Raw genomic sequence first — 25,344 nt, forward strand, 5'->3', positions numbered from 1 at the left:
GCCCTTGCAGAAATACGACTGAGACGTATGCTAGCAAGAACTTGGGGCTCACTCGCATTTAAAATTCATGTTTCGATTTTTTTTTTTTTCAATTTCATGAAAAGGCTAAGTTATCGATTATTTAGACATACATAACTGATTCGTGCGATCAAGAGAAGGCTGCTTCACGTTTTTAGCTTATGTTTTCGGGTGTCGACACGCATATATACGGACATGCAGACAAACCAACCTGGCTAGATGCATTAGGTTGTTGACTGTTTACGGAAAAGAGAATACATATATATGTATATATATAGTTAAGTAATTGTTTTCACACTAGAAAAAAATAATTATTTTTCTACTTTCTCAGCAAAAGTTCATATTTTTTAATATTGTTAATATATTTCTTTAAATTTATTATAGTGGCTTATAGTATTTACTAATAGAATGATATTTGAGAAATAATTCAAAAACCAAAAATAGTTGGTTTTGCCGCTGTCCAACAATTGTTTACACAAAAATGTTCTGCATTCCTCTTTCCGCTTATGCAGTAAATAGCGGTAAAATTTACAGTAACTTTGGCCTTGCACATGCTCTGTTCTACGAATTTGGCTTGTTATGAATTGAACATTTTCGGTTGCTGCGCGTCAGAAATTATTTAGACACTCTTAAAAATGCCAGGCAAGAGATTGTCGTTTGAGGTGGTCCAGTTAGTGTATTTTAATCACCAATTTGGTAAAAGTGCGAAGGAATTATCAGAAATGTTTTCTATAACCCGCAAGACCATTTATAATATTATAAAACGCTCTAAAAGCGAGGGAAGATTGGAGCCAAAGAAAGGAGCCGGTCGGAAGCAATAAATAAATAAACGAGCGGCGTGCGCATTGGTAAAAAAAAAAACTGGGCCAAAATCCGATGCTTTCGACGAGAACTCTTGCAAGAGATCTTAAGGAAGAGTTGGATCTGGATGTATCCCACGAAACTGTACGTCAGGCCATACAACGACACGATTACAAATCAAGAGCTGCTCGCAAGAAACCAATGCTCTCTGAAGTTAATGTTGGAAAACGCTTGTCCTTTGCCACAATGTACCACAACCAACCTGCCGAATATTGGGATGACGTCATCTTCTGCGATGAGACGAAAATGATGCTATATTATAATGATGGGCCAACAAGGGTGTGGCGTAAGCCCTTAACATCTTTAGAAAACCGAAACATCATTCCGACAGTCAAATTTAGCAAACTGTCCACAATGATTTGGGGGTGCATCTAAAGCCAAGGAATCGGAGATTTGGCTTTTATTGAAAACACGATGGACGCACAACAATATTTAAGCATTTTGAAGAACCAGTTGACAAGCAGCGCGAATAAATTTGGGTGTATAAACAATAATATGCCGAATATTAAATTTTATCAAGATAACGACCCAAAGCATAAGGCGCATATGATACGCTTGTGGTTACTTTATAACTGCGGTAAAGTCTTCGATACACCTGCGCAAAGTCCTGATCTCAATCCCATCGAAAATGTCTGGGCTTTGTTAGAGAAAAGAGTGGCTAACAGGCATCCAAACAACCGAACAGTACTTAAAACTGCTATACTACTAGAAGAGTGGCAGCAGTTGCCGAGCCATTATGATTTTAAAAAGCCTAAACGAAGTCAATAATGGCAATGGTGACCATACAAAATTAATTAATTAGTTAATTAAATATAAGAAAAATATGTAATTTCACTGCCTTAAATTAATTTAATTATTACTTCTGCCAAATGTGTTAACAATTGTTTGACAATGAAAAAAAACGACTAGTTTTTGTTTTTGTATTATTTCTTACATATCATTATACTTTCTATTACTATTTTTATGAATTCTATTAGTAAATACTATAAGCAACTATAATAAATTTAAAGAAATATATTTACAATATTTAAAAATATTAACTTTTGCTGAGGAAGTAGAAAAATAATTTTTTTTTTCTAATGTGAAAACAATTTCTTGACATACTGTATGTATATTATGATGTCGGATATGCTTGGTTTTGCCTGTTATACATAGTATTTGAGCAAAATCTGTGTACACCTAATGCTTATTATTAATAGTTTGAGATAAATGTAAATAGTCGGACTCCCAATCGCTGTGCGAATTGTTAACACATCTTTTGAGGGTTAATGGCAAACATTTGCAGTTCTATTATCAACCAAAGCAGGAAGAACAGGCTGCTGAATATAAAATACCCTAGCAAACGTATGCAAAGAGTTAATTGAAACGTGATAATAGACCTACATACAATGTATATTAACGGTACATTTTTTTAGCCGATGCTGGATGGTTGATTTTGTTGTTTAACTTTAATTAGTAGTAGTTAATAATATGTTTTCTTTAAGATCGTGGAAAACTACAATTGTCCAGCATTTTCAGAGCCAGACAACCTACAAGTGTCATATACATACATACATACATATACTCATTTATTTTAAGCTGCACGAGTCTACATTCAGTGGCTCACAGCTTATTTATGCAGTACATACTTCCGAATTAAAAGGTATGTAGCAACAAAACTATTAGGAATTTAATAAACATATTGGCACCATTTGAAAGTGCAAAATATCTTCTTTAATGAGGAGCTTATTTTATGCAGACACTTCTATGTGCAGCGGTACTTTACTGTTGCGCTACCTAACGGTACTTTATTTTTGTATGCCTCTGCTATGCTTCTAGAAATGTTTTTGCAAGCATTTTATTCTGTATGTCAATAGGAGGGACTAACTAATGATGGACAAACTAATGTACCTTCAAATTTAGAAAAAAAATATTTGCTGCAAAGTGCTGAGAATCTGGACATACGGACGAATTTTTGCTTTAATCAGCATAATTACCCAAAACATAAAGCGAAGTTATATGTAGTTCAGTCGTGGCTTATTTATAACTGCATGTGATGAGTCCATCAGCAGTCACCAGACTTGAATGTAATTGAAAATGTATGATCGATATTGGAAACACACATTCGACAACACAAATTTTCTAATAAAAACGACCTTGAAGTGGCACTGAAAACTGAATGTCAGCAAATTTCACTAGAAGTAACCCAAAAGTTGATGGCATCGATGCAGAATCGCCTTAAATCAACAATAAATGCAAGGTATTGAACATATTAATTTAACCATAATAAGTAAAGTTATCCATATCCCAACTACCTGCATAAAATAAGCTGTGACCTAAAATTTTCAGTAATTTTTGTTTTTTTTTTTTTTATTTTTAAGGTATATAGTAACTATATGTTATTAATAAATGATGATCCTTATTTAACAAGACATATTACTCTTTAAAATGGTACTAAAATATTTATTCAATTCCTAATATGAGTATTCACTGCATAAAATAAGCTGTGAGCCACTGTACCAATTTTGCCGTCTCTATCTCTTAGTCACGGAATTCAACACGTTCACATACATATGTACATATGTATGTATGTATACGGCCTACTGGCGATCACGACTAGATCGATTGTTAAAACTGATCAAGAATTTATGCATACACATGTATGTATATGTACTCACATACATACATATATGCATAATTAATGATTTGAAGATGTATCCTTCAGCCTGTTACAGACATTTGAATAAAGCCATTATATATTGTTTACTTATATTTAATGTGTTCAGGTTATCATAAAAAAAATTTTCATGTAATGTACTTATATATGTACGTACATACGTACGTACGTACAATAACGTATGCATGAATACGCACGAGCATAAGAATGTACACAAACATGCGCATTAACACGAACTAGGTTTTGTACATTTCTATGCCAAAATGAAAATGTACCATTGTATGTACATACGTACCATATAATGTTAGATTTGTAGTAAAGTTACAATTACTCAAATGTTATAATTGTAAACTGCATTAACAAATTGAAGATATGGATTTCCCGCACATAGGCTAGGTCGCACATATGCACATGTTCATATAAATATGTATGTACTTATATTATGTAAAGAAAACAACGAACGTCGATGTATCGAATATCATCAAGGCGATACTTACCGAGTGGAAATCAATGTTATTTTTCGATGCATCACTTTATCGACCGGCAATTCATAATTGCAACGGCTAAGCAACGCTCTTATCAATGGGGTATGGTGTCTTTCATTTCGTTTCTTACCAGAATACAATGTGCGACGGTCGAGACAAAGATAATTTATATACATAAATCTGATCTAAGTAACACTATATGGTTAATAAGTATCTTGTTCTTAAAAAAAAATTGAGACCTAAGACGAAATCTGAAACTTTACGCTGTCACAACTTTAAAACCTAAAACTGCTTGCGCCGATGCTAATTTAATAATTAATATGAATTTGTTTTATTTTCCAACTAAACATAAAGAAGCACTCTTGTTTTATTTATAAATTTCTAATTATTAAAGCAACTGTCTCGCAAAACGCAAACAGAGGCAGGCGGCATAATTATGCATAATAAAGGGAAACAAATTTTCTAAAACTTTCTAACACAAAGTCGGACGTCAGTCGGTGGCTTCGTTATTCTTGCCAAGGAGCTCCTATCCATCCGGTGGTGCAAATAATTTATTTGCAATTTAATACCCTTTAATTCCAGACTTCAGATGGCACCTATCCCCTCCATTAAAAATGTAACTAACATGTTGCTTTTCATAAGGTTCGTTGAATCGGACACATACACATAGAGCCCTAAGCACCTTTGGAATGCGCCCCGAATTTCGAAGGGATAGCAACGCCTAGCTCAGGACCTACTGTCTTAACTCGATTCGCTCGGAGGCGAATGAGCGAAACTATGTAATATAAAAATTATTATTAATTATTATATATAAAAATTACGCTTCTAACCTTATATCTAATATAAAACTATTTGTCCTGATCAACACACAGCCCAAACCGTAAGAGCTAGGAGGCTGAAATTTTAACTGTAGTTACCTTATGTGAGTTGGGTGCACGTTAAGACGAGGTTTCGCAAGTGTGGAAAAATCGCGAAAAACGTTTGTATGCAACTTTTTTGTTTGCCTTCCGATCGGACTCAAACTCATTTTCGAAGAAATTTGTTCAAATTCATTTGAGGGGTGTTTTGCACATTTTGGAAAATTCATCCCTCCTTGGTCGAAATGTGGATCAAAAATTTAGTGGGTGAGTTTTCGCCCTCAAATTAATTTCCAAAGATATATTTTAAAATTCATTTCAGTCGTGTTTTTCACATTTTTCGAAAATCCAAATTTTTTTCGTGAAGTTTTAATTTTTCCGACTTGCTTCAAACTTATTTTCAATGCTCTACATAAGAATTTAATGTGTTTCATCGATTTGGGAAATTCCACCTGCAACAGTGGTAAATTGGCGAAAATTGGTTGTATGAAACCTGTTTGTTGACCATTCGGTTAGTTTCAAATCGTTTCAAAGCTTTCTAAGAATATTTACTTTATACGTTTCACGGGCAAGGCCGGGATATACCCGATAGTATATATATATATATATATATATATATATATATATATAAACTTTAAATATCGTGGCGAACACAAAGAAAATTAAATTTGTTGTGTCGAGTACTAAAATTTATTCAGCTATTTGCCGTTCAGCCCAGCTTCAAGATTACCAGTGGACTGGAATGACTACCAAAATTGACAATAATGAAAGAAAATGAAAAAGAAAGTTACAATTAATTCGTGAAATACAAATAATATAAATAAAAGTAAATGCAAAGGAGTGATTCCGGCACTTAAATGAGCCACGCGGAAGACGACAGGCTCGTCCACTAAACTCACAAGCCCGTCAGCCGTGGCATGGCTAACCTCATCGATGCGTGCGGAATGAGTGAGTCCATTCTACAAAGTCCATTATCGCCCAGAGCAAAAAGCTTCTTATTGGGCCTTCTAAAAAAAAAATTTTCTATAATTAAATTTATTTTTTTTGGTTTGAATTATATGTGCGTACGCGTAGAGCAGACACGTGGTCAAAGTTATAAGTAATTTGTTTAAATTTGGATTTCTAGTGAGAGGTAAGTAATTAACAAGTGTAAATTAATAACAAAATTTTTCCCTTTCAGAATATATTTAAATAAATATACAAAAATTAAAAAGCTATTAAGTTAAATAGTTGCAAATAAAATTATTTTATATTATGTATTCACTTTTTTATAATTATAAGATTGCTTTAAAAATGTCTTTTATCTTAAGTTAAATTAAATGTTATTTATTTTTAAAATACAATTTGAATTAAAATGAATATTAAAAAAAAAAAAAATAGCAACAAACATTCTTATGGGAAAAAAATGGGCATGTAACAAAAAAAGTTTCGCAAATCATATTTCATGAGAGCCTTTTGCGATATCTTTTAAGAGAGTTTTTTTAAATATTACAAAACGCTCGCTAGTCGTATTTCTTGCGACAGTCGTAAATGAAACTTTGACAGCCACAAACTGAACGACATATGATTCACATTGCTATCGTTTCCCGATATGTTTGCGAGAGTTGTGTCGGGTAAAGTCTTGCATTTTACCAGTTTGCGATATCATTTGAGACAGTTTGCTCCGCTGGGTATATACAGCGAGGGAAAGACCTAAAAGGAGTTGCATCTGTTCAGAAACAATTCACACATACTTTAAAATACCGTATCTGTCGCCGCTTACCCACCCCAGTGAGCTCTTTAGGCAGGATAAACTAGATTTTTGGGCAGCTCTAGCCGCGATCTATCGGCCAATATATATCAGGACTATCTCTAAGCGGCCATTCACAAGAAGAAGGCAATCGGCCAATATATGTCGGGCCTATCTCTTAGCTGCTATTTACGAGAAAAAGACAAAAGGATGCCAATCGGAGAGAACAGAAGACGAACTATTTCATAATTACAATTCGAACTATTTTACAATTAAAATTGATTTCACAAATAAAACTAATCGGAGTATAACTAGCCGAGAGGCCAATGTGGTGACGTTAAATAGGATATTACATACAAAACGAGTACAATTTTTTGAGGTCGACGTCCATAAAACACAATTTGTGACACTTACGAATTTTTCGACGCAACAAACATGGCGACCCAAAAACGCAGGCTTAATGAAAAACTTCAAGAATTGAAGAGGTAACTACCGCAACTTCAATCGTCGCTTGCACGGCCACTAGCAGGAAATTTTCAGCAATGCTCACAGATCAACGCTCCAAACTTCAAGAAATTCAATCCTGTGGTTTGCACCATGCCTGTTTCTCTTGCATAATGTTGTATCGGATGATCGCAAGTTCGACTTGGTGTCGGTACACTTGGACGAGGATATTGTCACCATCCAGGATCCCATCACGAATCCACCTCTGAATAACAAATACTTCTCATTGAAGCAACGGATCCTCGAAATTTTTGTGGAATCAGAGGTCTCAAAATTAAAGCGACTTCTGCAAGGTCGCGACCTGACCGGCAAGAAGCCGATGGAATTTCTTACACACATGCGTCGTTTAGCACCCGCTAATGGCTGCGAAGGCTTTATATGCACTCTATTTATCGCCAAGCTGCCAATGGCGGTTCGTCCGATAATTTCTGTCTGGGAGGAAGACGACCCAAATAAGTTAGCAAAAATCGGGGACAAGATGCTGGAAAATAGTGGAAGCGAACCGACTTCTGAAATGTCGACACAAACTGCAACTGCTGAGCAAAAACAGCAGAATATAGAAGAGGTCAGTAACAATAGCCCCAGCTTAACTGATGTTGCGGCCGCCTTGCACGCGCTTTCCCAGTAAGTCGATAAGCTGCAGAACGAATGTCGTAGCTCAAAACAGACATATGCACGCTCACCAAAACCGAGAAACGACGAGGAATGTGGGAATAAATTATCGGTCTGCTTCTACCACAGCAAGTTTGGTGGTCGCGCACATAAATGCCAACCAAGCCGCCCACGAAGCCAACAATTAAATTAGAGCGGCTGCCGTTAACTCAGCTAGGGCGGCAGCATTCCCTCCACTAGCAACCATTTAGAACTGGCGACGGATCTGCATACTAATCACATTCCTCATTAATTCTGGATCGGTGCTGTCAGTTGTGCCTTGCACAGTGACAAACAGAAAACTACAAAAAGGTAAGCTGCAGTTCTATGCCGCAAACTGAACCATAATACAAACATATCGCAACCTACACCCAGAGCTCGACTTGAGCGTGGGTCGTGCTTTAAAGTGGTCATTTATGTTGCATTTGACGTTATCGGCAGCACCGAGGGTTTACTTAGTTGGTTGCGTACGATATAATCGGCCACGCCGATTTTTGTCATATGGTCAGTGTATGTGGGGTGAAGCTGGGCCCACGGCGGAGCCCAAATTTTTGAAGGGTGGCAACGCCAGACTTGCAATCCTCGGCGCCAAAAGCGACGATTGCTATTGGCCACCCAGTTCGCTCTTAAAGAGAATATAAGGAGAGTGGTTCGCATGCCCTTGGCCGTCATTTGTGCCATTGACCCAAAAAAATGCAGCCATACAGATGGGGAGCAACGGTGCCCACCTCGCCAATGTATGCGTGTTCCGAAATTCGGCACCGATGATGTTACTGCCCAAATGTACGAGGAGTTCGACTTTGTCAGCGGTCTACAGCGGACGTGCCGGCTCACAGTTAAGAATTTTTGGAAGTTCGATATTTTTTTTTTTGCCGGCCACGGAGCATGTGCTTAACCAAAAAGAAAAAAATCAAAGGGCATACATTTGTTCATGACGGGCTTTCTTTATTATTTAATTGCAAAGATAATTCCTTATGTGATTCGTATTGCAAAAGAAATAGTGCCCAAGAGCGATAATACGCGAAACAATAATACACCCGAAACACACTGTCGTCATTTAAAACTACTATAAAAGCGAAACTTTGTTAGAGCAGCCGCAGCCATTCTGTGGCACACACCGTTTGAATCCCGCGCCGGAGAGCGTTATCCAGATCAACCGATATTCACGGGCCGGATTTTCAAAGCACGACGGAGAGACGAGCCATTACGGACGGGACTCACACGACGAAGAGGCACGGCAAGACCACGCCCATATCATCCGAGTGAGTCTGTTCCATTTCGTGCCTCCTCGCCTGAGTAAACGGCAGAGTCAGACGCAGACTTCCTATTGTGCTCCCTGAAAGAGAACCGTTTTTTTTTTGGAATTTTTAACTCCAGTTATTTTGCTATTAAATACAAAAAAGAAAATTACTCACGACTAGTTTAAATTAAGTAAAGGAAAGGGCCAAAAGATTTCTGCGTCTGGCAAGTAAAGAATAAAATTAAAAGGTTTAGATTGTGGTCAACTTATGCACGAGTGATACCCACTTATGCGTATATATATATATATATATATATATATATATATGTTACGCATGTGCCCCCCACCCAGAGAGCTCTTTAGGCAGGCAAGGTAATAAGCGTTTTGACAAACAACGCCTTTCGTTGGAAACACATATGTATACACGCATTTATTTTAGCGGGTACTTGCTTCCCATTGGTGCAATAAATACCTGTGTTTATATTTCTCCCCTTGTTTTCCTTTCCTTTGTTGACTGGCAATAATTTCTGGCGGTTTTTTTTTGTGGGCTCCGGTATCATACGAAGGTCGCCATAAGAACAAGAAATTCTGTACAAAAAAAATGGAAATTTAAAATATTTAAGATTAATAGAAATTGTTACAAATATGGAATGATGCAACGCGTTATAGGTAATCGTTAAAGCGAAGTTGAAAGAAGGAAATAAATTGAAACTTAAAACTTATATCCATTATTTTAAATATAAGAATATACCAGCTTATCGTATGCACCTGGATTAAAATGCCGGAAATGTTCGCGAGTACGAAATTATAAATAACAGCTTGAAGATAACCTGCAGGGGAATACGAAATAAGATTAAATGTTAATAACGATAAGAAATGCAACCAATTATATACCGTATCTGAAGAGAAAAATGTCCGGCTAAATTTTCTTTGATGGGGAGAGTTGGCATAACAGCCGGCACAGGCTGATGGCCATCTAATGGCAGAACGTGGGAGACGAGTAGGTGATCGTCTCATGGTTGGGTACGCTGGGTTCGGAACCGGGGCCCGATCTGGAAGAGTAAGGTGGATAAATAGTGTTTTTTGTTAATTTATATTGAGTGTCTCACCTTTGTTGTTTACATGTTCATAGTTGTTACAGCTGTTTATTTTGTTCATGAGTTAGAAGTTCCGATTGCTTGACGTTATCGATATGTTGTTCGCATTGCATAGTGTTATGTAAGTCTGTTTTGCTACAGGCGTGTAGCTTCATTGTTATCGATTGTGCGGACTGCGGGCCAGGGATGGGACTACACCCAGAGAAACCGATGAGCCAGCCGGCGCGGCCCACCGAGAAACAAGCAGTTCCGTAACATTTATCATTGCTGACGTGCAAATGGTAAAATTTGGCGCTGACTTTCTGTTACAGTCAAATTTGCTCATAGATATCAAGCAACAAGGTTTTATCTCCACACGAAACCCCAAATAATGCACGAAAATCACACAGTCATAGCCCTCACGCAAAACATACAGAGGCTGTCAACATGGTCAACAACTTACACAAAACTCGCCCATCACATGCAGTTTGCCACTACATCATCACAACTGGAGCACCAGTAGCATATCGTCCACGGCGACTGATGGGAGAGAATAATTGGCATCAGCGAAACCACAAATCCATCAACTGATCGACAAAGGAATCTGTCGCTATTCCAAAAGTCCATGGGCAAGCCCGCAGCATATGGTAGCAAAAACCAGTGATGGTTGGCGGCCTTGTGGCGATTACAGGAAGCTAAACGCGATAAAATCTCCTGATCGTTATCCGATACCTCACATATATATTTTCACAACTTTAGACTTGGAACGCGCATACTATCAGATACCGATGCCACCAGAAGACATTGAGAAAACAGCAGTATGCACTCCGATTGGTTTGATTGAATTTGTATACATGCCATTTGGACTCAAAAATGCAACGAAACCTTTCCAGCGTTTCATAGACCAACTTTTCCGAGATATCGACCTTGTGTTCTGCTACATAGACGACATCTCGATAATGTCAAACTCAGTTCAGGCGCATAAGCTTCAGGATTATCGACAAAAATGCAATTTTCAAATTAAATGAGATATTGTTCTTAAGTTACACAGTTAATGGCAGCGGTATAATTTGCATTCGCAAATTGGAAAGCCACCATTGCAAATGCAACCACTCTCGCTCATCCTTCTCCACACGCCGATCTGACTCGGGATGCCTCCGACTTAGCCTTCGGTGCGGTAATGGTGCAATACAATAGAGGTACACGACGGCTTTTTTACTTACTACTTTTTTTTTCGAAAAAAACTAAGCGCAACGGAAGGCAGTCATAGCACATATGACAGGGAGCTACTAGTAACCTATGAAACAATTAAGTATTGCAAGCACATGCTAGACGCAAGGGTTTTCGTAATAAGAACTGATCACACGCTGCTGATATACGCATTCGCCCAACTACGCCAATTAGGATTTATCTCCCAGTACTCCACAAAGATCCTACAAGTAAACGGCAGCAGACGTGCCTGCCAGGATCAATGTAACGACGATGCCGACTACGATCGACACAAGGAGCATTAAAGCGGCCCAAGCAACGGACAGTGAACAGATACGTATTTTTAAAGGAGAGACGTCGTTACAACTACAGTCAATGCAAGGCAATGTGCAAACTTTTCTGTACTGCGAATTACCGACAGCAATTCCTAGACCATATATTATAGAAAAATTTAGATGCACATATTTTCAAATGTTCACCGACTCTCTCATCCTACTGGCAGGTCTACAGTCCAACAAATTTGTGCTAATTATGTTTGGCCAGCGATGCGTAATGACATATTGGAATGGACCATATACAACTCGAGATTGTCGTGATGCCCTTGGTAGGTGATTACAGGAATTGCGTGATGATGATCGACTGGTTCTCTCGCTGGCTGGAGGCAGTGCTGAATTATTATACGGGTGCACACTTTACCCCTCCAACGAATATTTCAATGTCCTGAGCGCATTGTTGAATCAATGGCAGTTTGTTAGTCAGTTTCGTACCAACAAGTCCGACTCCAGCTTCGCATCATAGCAAGTCGAAAATCTCTCTGCACAAAGCCATACATATGCTCTCTAGTATTCGTCAAGACTGACGCGGAAAAGCAGCTGTTGGTGCTTCCATACTCAGGACCGTATGAGGTGATATCCATCTTCGTCGTGCGGGTCAATGGCAAAGAATTGTATTGTCGATCGACAGATTAAAACCTGCATTTATGGCTATTACCATTCCTCCCAAATGCTCGGTAACCAGTGGGGTAAACGTCAAAAGCCCTGCCTTTTAACCTTCTGACATTCGGCGATAAAGTCCGTCCAAAGGAAGGAATAACCTAGCGGTCAGAATAAGTTTGTAGAAATAGAGAGATGTAGAAATGCGAGTAGTAACACACCGCGACATATATCAACAGTTGTGCACCTTCTATTAGTCGATGATATTTTTCTTAAGGTCCGTCATTGCCAATCCATTATGCTCAAGAGACCGACCTTACAAATGTTGCAAGTGGAAGGGTCCCCGCCCTGCCAGCAATGGCTCATGCGGATGTCGCGCGTCAAATGGCGAGGCAATACGCCGGAATGGGGTTAGATGCGCAATGGGTATTTAATAGGGGTGTGTAGAAGAAACAGTTCGCCAGCGCGTATTGTATTCTGTTTGATATATGGGAACAGGCTCTGCCTAGCTTGTTGCCGGCGCTTAGGAGCGGGAAACGGGCAGTGGCGTGGACACACCCACGTAGAAAAACAACAAACGTTGGGTTAGAGGTCGGCTTGCCTTGGAAGGTGATCGTCAGTCTGATGGTCATTATGCCCTCCATGGTGGGATCCTAGGCATGGAAGTTCGTTGTGCATTGCGGCATTGCAGAACTGGTCATTGCGACAGTAACAGCACTTCCTGAATCCAACCTCGGTCAAAAGCCGATAGAAGGTCTCTCACTTCTGGGATGGCGAAACGGCCTGGAAAGGGACCAAGAAAGCGGAGGCAAGGTATTGCTGGTCTGCCTTGGACACGTGATGAGACGGGAAAGACCTCGGACTTATCTAGGTAAAGGACCCAAATAATTGCAAGGAGTTGCGACAGTGCTTCGGGATGACATCGTGGTAAGTGTGTTTCGAGCCCAGTCGATCAGTTGACGGCGCTCCTAAAGAATGGAAATGGTCGTGGAATGAGGATCAGAAGCATGCGTTTCGTCAGTTCGAGAAGACCCCAACGACTGCCCCTACTTTAGCTTGTCTCGGCTTTTTCTTTAGGTTTTTCTTGAAGACTGACGCGGGCGAGAATAGCCTCGATACAGAGCTGACGCAGACAATAGAGGGGCAGAACGGATAATAGCCGCGATTCGAGAGCATACCACAATTTATCATAAGTCAACGGAGTTCGTTAGACCTTAGATATCGCTGGCGATCAATCCCAACGGGACAGACTCGGTAGGTTTCAGTCTGGCATTTTTATGCAGGGTAGAGAACCTACGAAGACAATAATGGTCGCCTTCGCTGGAATGACCGGCAGTATCAACCTTGCAACGCTATTTAGGGCTTTATCACCAATCTGGCCCAACATCGTGTATCTCGCCAAGACAATCGGACGCAAGAAACGGATTATCAATGCGGAGTCAGCTAAGTAATGGTTATGTTTATAAATAAATTAATTTTGCAGAAGGACTTAGAGGTTTTATCTTTTTCAGCCGACGAGGTGGTTACGACTACGGCAGTGACGGTACGGAGCCGGTTTCTGAACCTAATGCTGGAGGCCTTCAGCACGACGGCTGAACGAGTATATACCATTTCGTCAGTTCTTCCAGGGTATGTACTTGACGTTATGGGTCATGGGACTCATTATAAAAGAAATCCGAATCTGCCAGGCTCGGTACCTACGGAAAAACTTCCAGGTGACCGAGGGTCAGCAAGACTGTCACAAAAATAACTGTTTTTATGGAAACAGTAACGGCGTTGAAAAAGGGCATAGCATCCCTCCAACAATTCCTAGCTAAAGGCATGATCCGTTGAACTTATCTTGAGTTGATTTGAGTTTCTGATCTCAACTTAACAATAACTTAATAGAGACCGAATTTACCGATACTGCACCATTTAATTCCTTTACGGCCGCCGGAAGTGCTCTCTAAAAATTCACTTTCATAGCAGTAATCGTTTTCTGCATCAAGTTCTCCAACTACGTTACTATAGTTAGTTGCGCTTGGATTTTGCAAATTTTGCTGTGTAACATTATTTACCCCCTGGCGCTTTTGGCCAAACATGCGTTCAGAGGATGGTAAAGATGGTATTCTATGCCGCTTACAATAAACTGATAAAGGAAGACAACGCCAAGGATTGTCTTACGGTTGGTTAACGCTAGACGAATAAGAATTAGATGGGAACCAAAGTTTTGGATCACAGTTTAAAAATTGTAAGGACAAAAGTAGAAATTGCTTTTTTACTGATTCTATTCAATGTTGCAAATTTTGATACTACGGGGACTAAATACATTAGTATTCTAAGATAGGGATCGTGACTAATCGCTTTATGAATCCAATTAAATTTTTTGCCACACTGCCAATGGTAAAGATGGAGAGATTCTATTGTGAACCGGTTCTCAAACGAATTTTAACAGATATCTTTCCTATAACAGTTTTCCGTCAATTTCCAAATAAGCTAATTTTCGTTATGTTCTTGAGTAGGGCTTTGAAAATAAGTTTGGAGCGAATTGGCCAAAACATAAAATTTCGCTCAAAAAAGAGTGTACTCTCAGTAAGATTCTTAGAAATTTAACCTGAAACTTAAGCCATCTCATCTTTGACCATAGAAAGATGGATTTTTCAAGGAGTGTGAGGTACCCCTCAATTGATTTTGAAAACAATTAAGAGGTTCTAGTCGGGAGCTCCCGACTAAAGAATACCCTGAACCCTTTTATTCCAACACCAAATAAATTAATAAAAAAAAGTTCCCTTGGCAGGGCTCGAACTCGCAACTGACCGCATTACTTGATGTCGACTCTACTCAACAGCCACACCAGCAAAAAAAATAATTAAGTACTTATGATAAAAAAAGGAACTAAAATAACATTACAAAAAAAAGATGCAATTACCATGCTGTTAGCATGCGAAGCAGACGCGCATGAATGTGTGTGTGTACATGTATACAGAAATTCTTAAAGCTGCTGCCCCATTCAATTGCGCAGTTGCATATAACTTTGGTTTTTCTTAACCGATCTTTATGAAACTTTCTACAGTTTATCTTATTGTTCCATAGAAATTTTTGTATTCTGAAAAAGTCAATTGCATTTAAATTGTGGCTTAAATTGGTTGGCAATACAAGTTGGGTTATTAATTTGATTTATAGCTGTAGGGTGGTAGCGGGGAGGTGGCGATAGGTATGAAATGAAAGATACTTGAAATATCTATAATGTTCTAGAAGCAACATAACATGTTTGGTGGCTCTAGCTCTTATTATTTACCCAATTTGCTAAAAAAAACAGGATGTCGGTATCGATTTTTGAATCGATTGCTTGGAAACGGAGCAAGTTATCGATTATCGGAAACCAACTCGATATGCGCGGGAACTAGGAGCACCTACATCTAAAATTTCAATTTATTTCTAGCTCTTATAGGTTCTGAGATCCTTGCGTTCATACATACGGACGGACGGACGGACAGACAGACAGACATGGCTAGATCGACTCGGCTATTGGTGCTGATCAAGAATATATATACTTTATGGGGTCGGAGATGCTTCCTTCTGCCTGTTACATACATTTGGATTTTGCACAAATACAATATACCCTTAAACCCATTTTTAATGGGTTCAGGGTATAAAAAAAGATCTTGGAAAATGAGCTTGAGGCCGATCGAAAAACAAAACTTCATGCAAAAATGTTTTGTAATTTTTCCATAATTTGGGTGCACCTCCACCACATAAGGAACCTACAGTGATAATTTTAGATTCCTATCTCCAACGGTTTGGTCTGTGCATTGATCTCTAATCAATCAAAGCAAACAGTTTTATATATAGAAATGACTAACACAAATAATATAAAAATGATTCATTCTATCATCAAGCAAATTGCTAAATATTTACATCAGTTCGCAAAAAGTAGCTATTTAAAGAATATCCCGCATAGTTTATCACCAGAATATACTTTTTTGCTTGTAACAATAATAAAGGCAACCTACTTCCTTTTAGTGTTTATAACTTAGTTGTTATGCTTAAGTTTCGCTTACCCTTAAGGAAGTCATTAAAATGTTGTCACATAGTTTGCACAATGCAGACAGAAAATCAGCTCACTTTCGTTGCTTATACCTTCTTAATGTGATTGTTTACTTGTTAGCTTAAAACTTATTATTGTATTAAATTTCAGATAAAAAATTGTCAAAAGTCTTCAATTAAATTTTACGACTTTTAGCTGCAAGCCTGCTAAGATCCATGAATAATAATAGTGGTTTGTTAATTGTAAATAAACCAAAATGAAAACCAAAAAGAAAAATAAGAAATATTTTTTTTATTTAGTTAACAAAGCTTTACATTTACATTTACATTACATTTTTAAACAATTATAAAATTACGATTTATGTGAACTGTTGAACATACCCCCACACCAGAAACATAAAAATATGCGCACAACTTATTATAGAAATTATTAATGGCCAAATGTCCGGATACCTAGCCGGTGGTTCTATTATTAAAGAAGCAAATAAAATGGAAATCATTAAAATTTCGGAGATTTTTATGATTAATCCTATCCAATTTTTTCGAATCATAATATTCTGGTTAGTTTCAAAATAGCTACACATGAAAATCAACTGAAAAATAATCATTAATGCTAATGTTGGAACAACCAAATTATCCTTCTTCAAAAGTGGTGTCATACTAAAAACTGACATCTTAAGAAACCAAAGCATTTCATTGGGCCACCAGGCAAACAAGCAAATTGATGGCAATAAAATAAGTAAAATGGACTTCTCGTGGACCTGAAAAAGATGTTTTAGGCGCCATGGTTGGAAGCGTAATATACATATATACTACATACTTGAAACGAAAACAGGAAGAATGCTGCGGCCGTATTAAATAGAGTTAATATGAATGTGTATTTACTTCGTCTGCAAAAAAGTTGCACATTAGTTGGTAAGACAGCCAATAATGTAGTTCCTATGCAAATTAAAGCCATCTCGTGATTAACAATGTGTTTTCTGAAAACAGAACGTAAAAATTAATACATAGTTTTTTTAATTAACAATAGTTTAAACTCACTTCAATTTATAAATAACATTAATACTGCACCAAAAATTTGCAACTTTGTCTTCAAATACGCCTCGTCCGAGTGGAAAAAGACGGTATAAAACTTGTGCAGTTGCGTCAATTGAACTTAACCAAGGATACCATAAAATAAAAAAAGTTGCTAGCACCGTTGTCGCTATCATTAAAAGCTTTGTAACAAACAATCGTAAGCTGTTAAAAGAAAATAATTATACACATTTAATATTTGATTAGTTTCTATTCTGAAAAAAATTGTATGTATATCACTGTTAAATATTATTAAAAGGATTTAAATATCAATTTCCAAACGACAAAATATACCTTCTTAAAACTAAAGCAATATATAACAGTATATAGCAAGCAATAGTAACCAATTTAGTTACTAAGAAGGCTTTTTGCTTTTGAAACACCAAGCCTAACAAACGAAAACCATAGTCATGAGTTGCTAATGCTGAATCAGTGGTGGAAATTATTTTTGCTGATTTCATAATAATGAATAGAGCATCCAAATGTTATTCGCAATGAACGAAGTTGGTATAATTATTGAACAAAGAGGTTGGCGCCGCTTATATATAACTAATAATTAGCTAATGAAAATAAACATATATATATTTTTTTTTATAATTTTGCAATTATTGTAAATATAAGGATCGAATTTTTTGACGAGCCACAAAAACACAAAAGTGTGGTTCGTGTATATAAAGAAGGAATATTTTTTGCCATTTTAGACTATCCAGCAAGAGCTCGAGATATGTTTGTTTGTAGCCTAAAACATTGCAATAACTTTAGCTTTGCTTCAATAGGCTTCAGCAGCTAGCCTAAACAAATTCATGCAAATAATACGTTTTTTCTTATTTCAACGAGAATAATAGGGAAATTAGGCTAAGTTAAAACAGAGTATGCGATGACTATCTATTTGGCTGTAGGACAAACTTTGGCCAAGCGAGTTGAAATTAAATTTTGATGTTGAAGCTACACAAGAAAAAATTCAAAAAGTAAATTTATTTCATATGGTATTAAAGAAGAATATTTTTTTACAAAATTAAAACAAATTCTTTATAAATCAAGTATACAAATGGAACGTAATTGTTAAATAAAAAATGTTTAAGTTAATTTATACCTAGAATATGAATTTAAAAACACTATACAAAAATGAAATAAATAAAAATTAATTAAATTAAAGACGTATGTGCTGGGCAAACAGCCCCACAATATTGCAGGAATTTTGTGGCATAGCTTATAATACAGTTGTATCCAAGACATGTTTTTATACCCTGAACCCATTAAAAATGGGTATAAGGGTATATTGTAATTGTGCAAAATCCAAATGTATGTAACAACAAACAGAAGCAAGCATCTCCGACCCCATAAAGTATATATATTCTTGATCAGCATCAATAGGCGAGTCTATCTAGCCATGTCTGTCTGTCTGTCTGTCCGTCTGTCCGTATGTATGAACGCAAGGATCTCAGAACCTATAAGAGCTAGAGAAATTTAATGTAGGTGCTCCTAGTGCCTGCTCAGATCATGTTTGTTTCCGATAATCGATAACTTGCTCCGTTTCCAAGCAATCGATAAAAATCGATATCGATATCCTGGTTTTTGGGCATTTTTTTATATAATAAAAGCTAGAGTGACCAAACTTGACATATAGCTTTTAATATAGAATATATATATGTATTTCATGTTGGAAGAAGAGGGTTCAGGCAAAGATAATATAAACACTAAGATGAGTAACGCCATACAAGAAAATGCTACTATGCAGCTTGATTTTTTGAACATTGAGAACGAAAACGAAACCTGTAGCATTGCGCTCTCACAGCCGAGAGAACGAAAAAGCTAAAAATAGAATTTGCTCTCAGCTTCGGCTCTGTGAGGGCCGTGCAAGCAATTATGTTTGTTTGCGTGTGAATATACATATACATATTTGAATGTGTTGTTATCCACTGCTCTGGCAAAGTCTCTGGCTGCCAAAGAAACAATTTTCTTAGTTTTTTAGCGCAGATCACGACCTACCCAAAATTTCTGTTGATATATGAATGCATTTCGTGTACTGAGGTTGGCTCCGTACAATATATGTATTTTTAAGTCGATGCAAATATTTATGTAATTTTTTATATTTGAAATTATTAATAAAATTATTATTATTTTTAAGTAATACAAAATAAATTAAGGAAATAAAAGTGCAAATTTGTTGTTTTCAAAGATACATTTAATTAATTTGAATTTCTTTTTATTTTATAATTTTTTGTTCGAATTATAAAGAACAAAGTACACAGGGAACACCGCGAGGAGGCCATTATAATTATAATGGGGTCATAACTAAATATGACCTTCGAGTCGACTTGAAATGTAATTGTATTTTTAGCACTCTTTTATTTCTTAATTGGAGAATAAAAATAATATTTTAAATGAATTTAAAGAAATGATGTAAATATTTGCATCGACTTAGAAATACATATTTTCTGCGGAGCCAACTTCAGTACACAAAATGCATTCATATATCAACACAAATTTGGGGTAGGTCCTGATCTGCGCTAGAAAACTAACAAAATTAATTTCTTGCCAGCTAAAGCCAGAGCAGTGAATATCAAGACATACATACATACTTTAAAGTTCTTATGCATGTATGATTCACGCATACAACGAAAGGTGCACGCTCGCTATTGGCTGAGACAAGAACTTTTCTCAAGTATACACTGTCCAAAAAGAAAAGTGAAATCAATCTATGTGTGCTATTTTCTTAACATAGTTATTGCGCAAGAAGCGCCTTGTGTAAAAATTATCAAAGTTCTTAAATTTTCCTGTACAATTAATCGTTAATATCTAGGGTAATATATCATTTAAATAAAGCATGAATTTCATGGATAAAGCACAAGCACTTTGCGTCGATCGTAAGTTCTAAACTTTTTCGCTCAATCTACTTTGAAAACGAAGCGACGCAAAGCAGCATCGACCAGCTTTGCTGAAGGCAGGCTGGCGACTAACTTCGTAGCTCATGTCAGCATCAGCAAGCCGCGACTTCGGCATTCGTTCGTCTGGTCTTTGGAGAACGAACCAGTCGGCAGGCATGCCGTACGAAGCCTCAAAGGCCAGATGAAAGGCCAGGCTAGAAATTTTGCGTCGCATTCAAATGTATGGGCGTTACTCATCTTAGTGTTTATATTGTCTTTGGTTCAGGGTATCCCCTAGTCGGGAGCTCCCGACTAGAACCTCTTACTTGTCTATTCTTGTAAGTACCATTTTAGTTTTTATCAATTTAGTCCCACTTATGGTAAGTCTTTTTATATATGGAGCTAAAAATGATGATCAAAGTTGACTATAATTTTCCAAAAAGAATCTGATTTTTAGGCGTACCCGCACATTCTTCATTATTCATGTTTATATTAAATATTTAAGATTATTTGCTTGGCAGGGAATAGGGCAGGCTTGCGTGCTCCTTGGATGTGAATAATACTGTCGGCCAGTCTGGAACACTCAGCGTAAATATTTGTGGCGAAATACTTTCAGTATTCTTTATTTGGTTTTATTAAATTATTTAATTGCCCTTTTTTTTATGTCGACACCGGCGCTATCCCGTTGAACACAAAGTCAAAAACTATCTGCAATGGGAAAAGCTGATCGGTGCAGAAAAATTAGCTCACGCATACCTTCAAATCATGACAAAAGTTTTAGTCACCGAAAACAGCTTGAACGGTTGAAGCGCAATAATGTGCGACTTTCTAAATAATTTAGAAATATTGCTGTTCAAAGAAAGACAACTATTTAAACAACATCCCAATCAGCTTGGTAACTCCTTCGAGATATACGTCTTTTTTGTCGCATGACACACTAGGTTATTCCGCATCAGTGCGTTTTAAAACCACAAAGCACATAGACGAAGTTATGCGTTGTTTTCGACGCGTCATGTGGGACATTGACTAAAATTGCGTAGAATGATATTCTTATTGTTTGAACGATTATACAAGAGGAGCTGCATTCGACTCACCTTTAATATAGACTACAAATATGCGATGAGAGCTGACATCAAAAAGATGTATGGGCAGGTTATGGTGTATGAAGTAGACTAAAATTTCCCATCTGTCTCTATGAAATCCTTCAGGCTAAACACTACAACGGACGGTACTGCGCCTGCTTTGCCAGTACGGTGTTAGTGTTAGTGATACGAGCGAGCCATCACACCCTGAAGCTGCAGACGTTATCGAGTTTGAACTAACCAAATGGTTTTCGAATTTTCCTGAATGCTAGCCGATAAAATTCTAAGAGTCTGACACAACTAAAACACTTGCCGTGTTGTGGTTATCAAATGAAGATGCTTTCCAAATGAGGATAGACGATTTATTCATGGGCCCCAGAGCGACAAAACGGAATATTATCTCGGTGAGATTGCAGCTATTTGACTCCAAAAGCTCTGACTTCACAAGTAAGACCTGGATGAGTCTATATGTACGCAGCTATAGTTGTTGTTGACATATGAATCTAAGATATTTGAGTAGAATTGAGTGGCTGAAATCAAGAAAGCTGAATGGCGCCATGTACCTATAAAGCAAAGCCCAGCAGATATCGTTTCTAGAACCTGCGATGTTGATTATATTCTTCTGCACCGATTTGGTTTAATGGCCTTTATTTTTTAAGGACCCACGAAAATCCTGGCTAGTAAATATCTGATACCAGATGAGATGCGTACCTTAGATACACGCAAATATATACTGTGGGACCAGCAGCTATGCTACACCGACCAGATATATTGGAAAGGATCGATAGTTTTTCTTCGATAGGCTGCTGAGAGTTTTTGTTTATGGGTTTCGCTTTATTGAAAAATGTAAAAATCGACCATTACAACTTGAAAACCTTTGCTTCGCCTCCAAGGCGGTTCACTTGGAACTTGTATCTGACTTATCCACTAATACGTTTTTAAAGACATTTCAAAGGTTCGTCGGCCGTTGAGTCCCACAGACAGTCCATTGCGACAATGCAAGGAACGTTGTTAGATCATGTTTCTAGTTTCGGGAGTTAAGAATTCGAATCGAAAAAAACGGCGAACGCACAACTCGCCATTTCTCATCAAAAAGCGAATGCGTCCACACCGCCAATAGCTCCGCACTTTGTGGGGAGGCAGGTGTGAAGACTGGAAAGCACTTATTCCAAGCGTCGGCGAGGCTTTAATGCCAGGCCACCTATTGGTGGAAGGCCTATTAAGGGATCTGGCGGCAAAGGCGACCCGGACTAGCAGGGTCCTTCTTGAATCGATGGCGAACTTTTTCATCGCTCGAGCAATAGTTCTGGTGATGTTCAAAGGAGTGTGTTCTCGGACTCCAAGCGCGGACCACGTGGCAACATCGCCTGTCAAATGTCTTCGTGGAAGAGTTGGTGGTTGTCGTAGAGGGCAAATTAAAGACTCTTTTCGCCAAAAATAAAACGCCTCGTAAACGAAGTATTAGCGAACTGAAACGTCATAAGTAAAGGACCAGTTGACGTTATACACATGTTCACACTCGAATTCAAAACAAATAAAGGGATAAAATAAAGATTTAAAGACAAAACATGATAGGACGTAACAGAACTTTTCAAGGATGTAACACATTGGAATACAAATTAAATTCTAGATAATAAACTAAAGTCCATGTATGAAGCAGTTCCAGTAGGGGAAGGAGGTCCATATCGGCAATTGAAGATAATTAAAATATAGTTAAAATTCATGACAGACTTTTCCTACGGATTGTAATTGACTTCCGTAAATATAAAGCACGGCTTTCATTGTAGCGAGGGGGTTGTTAACATCTTCGTCCACTATCAAAGGATGTTCAATCTTGACGAATGAAAACAAATAACCGCATTGTCTTAGCCTAGCATTAGCATTGTTCTCAGAGCTCCCCATGCGCGCGCTGGTTGTCCGAAATATAATTCGGTTAGACTAATACAAGTGAAAGGGCTAGCTGCGCTTTTAGAATATTTTTGAACTTAATTGATTTTGATTTAATTTGAATAAGAAAGCAGAACTTTATCGCTTCGTCCTAAATATATAATATTCTCATAATTAAAAAGTTTGTAGGGTCGGATCTGTTACCCGCTGCCTGTTCAAAATATTTGCACACAACATAATTTATACAATTTCAATGGGTGCGGTGTATAATAAATACAAAATAAATACAACAGACTAGGAAATACTCTAAGTTCATTTGTAAATTTTTTCTTTATGTGCATAACATGAACAAAAAGGTACACATACACACGTATCTTTTTGGGCAACCGTTTGTATGTATCCAAAAGTAAAATATAGTATATAAATGTGTACTTATACTTTATACTTTTATATAGCAGAACCGCTTTTATACAAATGTTTTATAGTTAATTTAGATAGTTTAGAAAATACAATTTGGTGAAGTCTTAAGGCATTACTTTCTTCAATGCAAAAATTAATTTTTAACCATGTTTATAAGATTGCTGTTTTACATATATATATGAAGCATGGTGAGACCTTTAAATTCAAATCGGTCAAGATATTTTGAAGATCCAAGCTAGTTTATCATACTCGTATTTTATCTACGAGCTATCGTTTCTATGGGAAAAAATTTTCGAAGTTAAGAAAGACATGCAAGAAGCATGTTGTAACAAGTAAATGCCAAGTTTGTTAAGAACATCGAGGGAAAAACAAAAGTCGCTCACTCAAAATTTAATTTTCGACCTATTATTTCTATGGCATATACATACCTGTAATAGGTAAGCTGATGCAAAAATTCAATAAGCATGAAATTGAAAAAAGTTTACATAGAAACTAAGACAGACACTCGGCTTGTCGGTTGGTAAAAATCAAGAATATTGATCACAAGAACATTAGTGCTTATCCATTTTGGCATGTCTGACTGATAAGAGTGACAGCTGAACGTGAAGCATCGAGAGCCGAAAGATCAGTGACAGGACGTAGTTCGCCAAGTCCATCATCGCTACGTAGAAAAATTGACGCAAGGGACTGCTTTGCAATTTTTTCTTGATTTGAAGACTATCTATTGTATGCTTAATAATAGGATTGAGGATTGTAAAGATCAAGCTCTTGAGGAGAATACATAATTCATAAATACGCTTTAAGATTAATACCTGTTTTGTGAAAAGCATACACTCAGTAGGTATGCAAAGAACGGCAGAGCGTGGTATAATTCCATTTGTTTATAATTCAACGCCAATGTGAAGGTAAGAGCGGCAATATTGTTTCTGTTACACAGTAACGCAGCGACGGCTAAAGCTAAAAATCCAAGTGATATATTGTTGTACTGAAAGTGTCCATTGTCGATGAGAATTTGCCCCGGGTATATTGCAAGAAGTACAAGCAAATGATGTTTCAAATTTTTCTCAAACGTGAGATCCATGCAAACAGAAATAGCTATTATAGCAGGCATATAAATCAAAATGTCCGCTGCTAAAACTGTCAGGCGCATAAAACTCTTGTGTTCCTTTGTTTCAATACCCCTACTGGTGTGTAGCTCAACATAGCTGTAATTGAGTAATTTAGCTACACGGCCAGTTAGGTAACTGTGATAAGCTGTAAGAGGCGGATAATCTAAGCCCCAATACTGCAAGTCGTTATGTGTACCATTAGTATACCAATTTTTAACATCTAAATTTGTTGTCACTTCTTGCCAGTGCCGCTGAGCTTCATAATCCCCAAACATCGGCGCTTGGTTAAATCCAGAGTAGGAGTTCATGGATATAATAGATCTTAAGGCCAATCCGCCAAAAATTGCAGCTATCATTTCCGAATACATATTGCCTAATGCAATGCTCTTATTTTTAATTAGACATAAATATGCACTTAGTGATGCACCGATTAATGTAATTACGATTTAGTACTCGATATTTTTAAACAAATTTTCTTGTACCAAATACTCTCGATATTTACTTGGAAGTAATTAAATCGAATGATTGGCCGTCAATCCTTAAAGCATCTTTTCAGTATTACCGATTTTTAAGTGTGGGCCTGTTCTAGCCCATTTCTAAAAGAGGTTTATATGTTGGGAACATCACTATTTCTATATATTTTTCCTTTCAAATGTCATAT

General features: G+C 37.3%; 3 protein-coding genes across 9 annotated transcripts in view; 1 reads left to right on the plus strand and 2 right to left on the minus strand.

Annotated features, from left to right (window-relative positions):
* MFS17 (Major Facilitator Superfamily Transporter 17) overlaps positions 1-3,990 on the minus strand; it is a 46,743-nt gene extending 42,753 nt beyond the window's left edge. For 2 of the 5 annotated variants that reach the window (XM_070210921.1, XM_032433284.2), the window contains exon 1: positions 3,831-3,989. The gene's annotated coding sequence lies outside the window, so the exon portion shown is untranslated. Of the gene's footprint in view, positions 1-3,830 lie in introns of all 5 variants that reach the window. The other 3 variants (XM_032433286.2, XM_032433285.2, XM_070210922.1) reach the window with 2 other exon arrangements.
* A 3,051-nt stretch (positions 3,991-7,041) lies between these two features.
* LOC138911563 (uncharacterized) lies at positions 7,042-7,738 on the plus strand. The gene is made up of 2 exons (XM_070210935.1): positions 7,042-7,091; positions 7,180-7,738. Exons 1-2 carry the CDS (start codon positions 7,042-7,044, stop codon positions 7,736-7,738), a joined length of 609 nt encoding a protein of 202 aa, XP_070067036.1.
* Positions 7,739-16,521: 8,783 nt separating this feature from the next.
* gny (ALG6 alpha-1,3-glucosyltransferase garnysstan) lies at positions 16,522-25,133 on the minus strand. 3 transcript variants are annotated; one of them, XM_070210925.1, is made up of 4 exons: positions 24,891-25,130; positions 17,286-17,483; positions 17,065-17,224; positions 16,522-17,005 (listed from the first exon to the last, which is right to left on the minus strand). In XM_070210925.1, exons 1-4 carry the CDS (start codon positions 25,049-25,051, stop codon positions 16,604-16,606), a joined length of 921 nt encoding a protein of 306 aa, XP_070067026.1. In that variant the 5' UTR covers positions 25,052-25,130; the 3' UTR covers positions 16,522-16,603. The 3 variants fall into 3 exon arrangements, with proteins under 3 accessions (XP_070067026.1, XP_002060109.1, XP_070067027.1); XM_002060073.4 differs by having other exon boundaries at positions 24,387-25,127; XM_070210926.1 differs by lacking the exons at positions 16,522-17,005; positions 17,065-17,224; positions 17,286-17,483 and adding an exon at positions 19,742-22,736 and having other exon boundaries at positions 24,387-25,133.
* Positions 25,134-25,344: the final 211 nt, after the last annotated feature.

The sequence above is a fragment of the Drosophila virilis genome, unplaced genomic scaffold (assembly GCF_030788295.1).
Source record: "Drosophila virilis strain 15010-1051.87 unplaced genomic scaffold, Dvir_AGI_RSII-ME tig00001590, whole genome shotgun sequence".
NCBI classification, from domain to species: domain Eukaryota; kingdom Metazoa; phylum Arthropoda; class Insecta; order Diptera; family Drosophilidae; genus Drosophila; species Drosophila virilis.

Excerpts from the sequence above, each read along its gene's own strand:
- LOC138911563 (XM_070210935.1), top strand. The coding sequence starts at position 7,042 with ATGGCGACCCAAAAACGCAGGCTTAATGAAAAACTTCAAGAATTGAAG. Across the intron at positions 7,092-7,179 it reads AAACTTCAAGAATTGAAGAG|AAATTCAATCCTGTGGTTTG; the intron begins GTAACTACCGCA and ends CCAAACTTCAAG.
- gny (XM_002060073.4), bottom strand. The coding sequence starts at position 25,051 with ATGTATTCGGAAATGATAGCTGCAATTTTTGGCGGATTGGCCTTAAGA. Across the intron at positions 17,484-24,386 it reads GTATGCTTTTCACAAAACAG|CTTACGATTGTTTGTTACAA; the intron begins GTATTAATCTTA and ends TTCTTTTAACAG. Across the intron at positions 17,006-17,064 it reads TCTTCCTGTTTTCGTTTCAA|GTCCACGAGAAGTCCATTTT; the intron begins GTATGTAGTATA and ends CATCTTTTTCAG.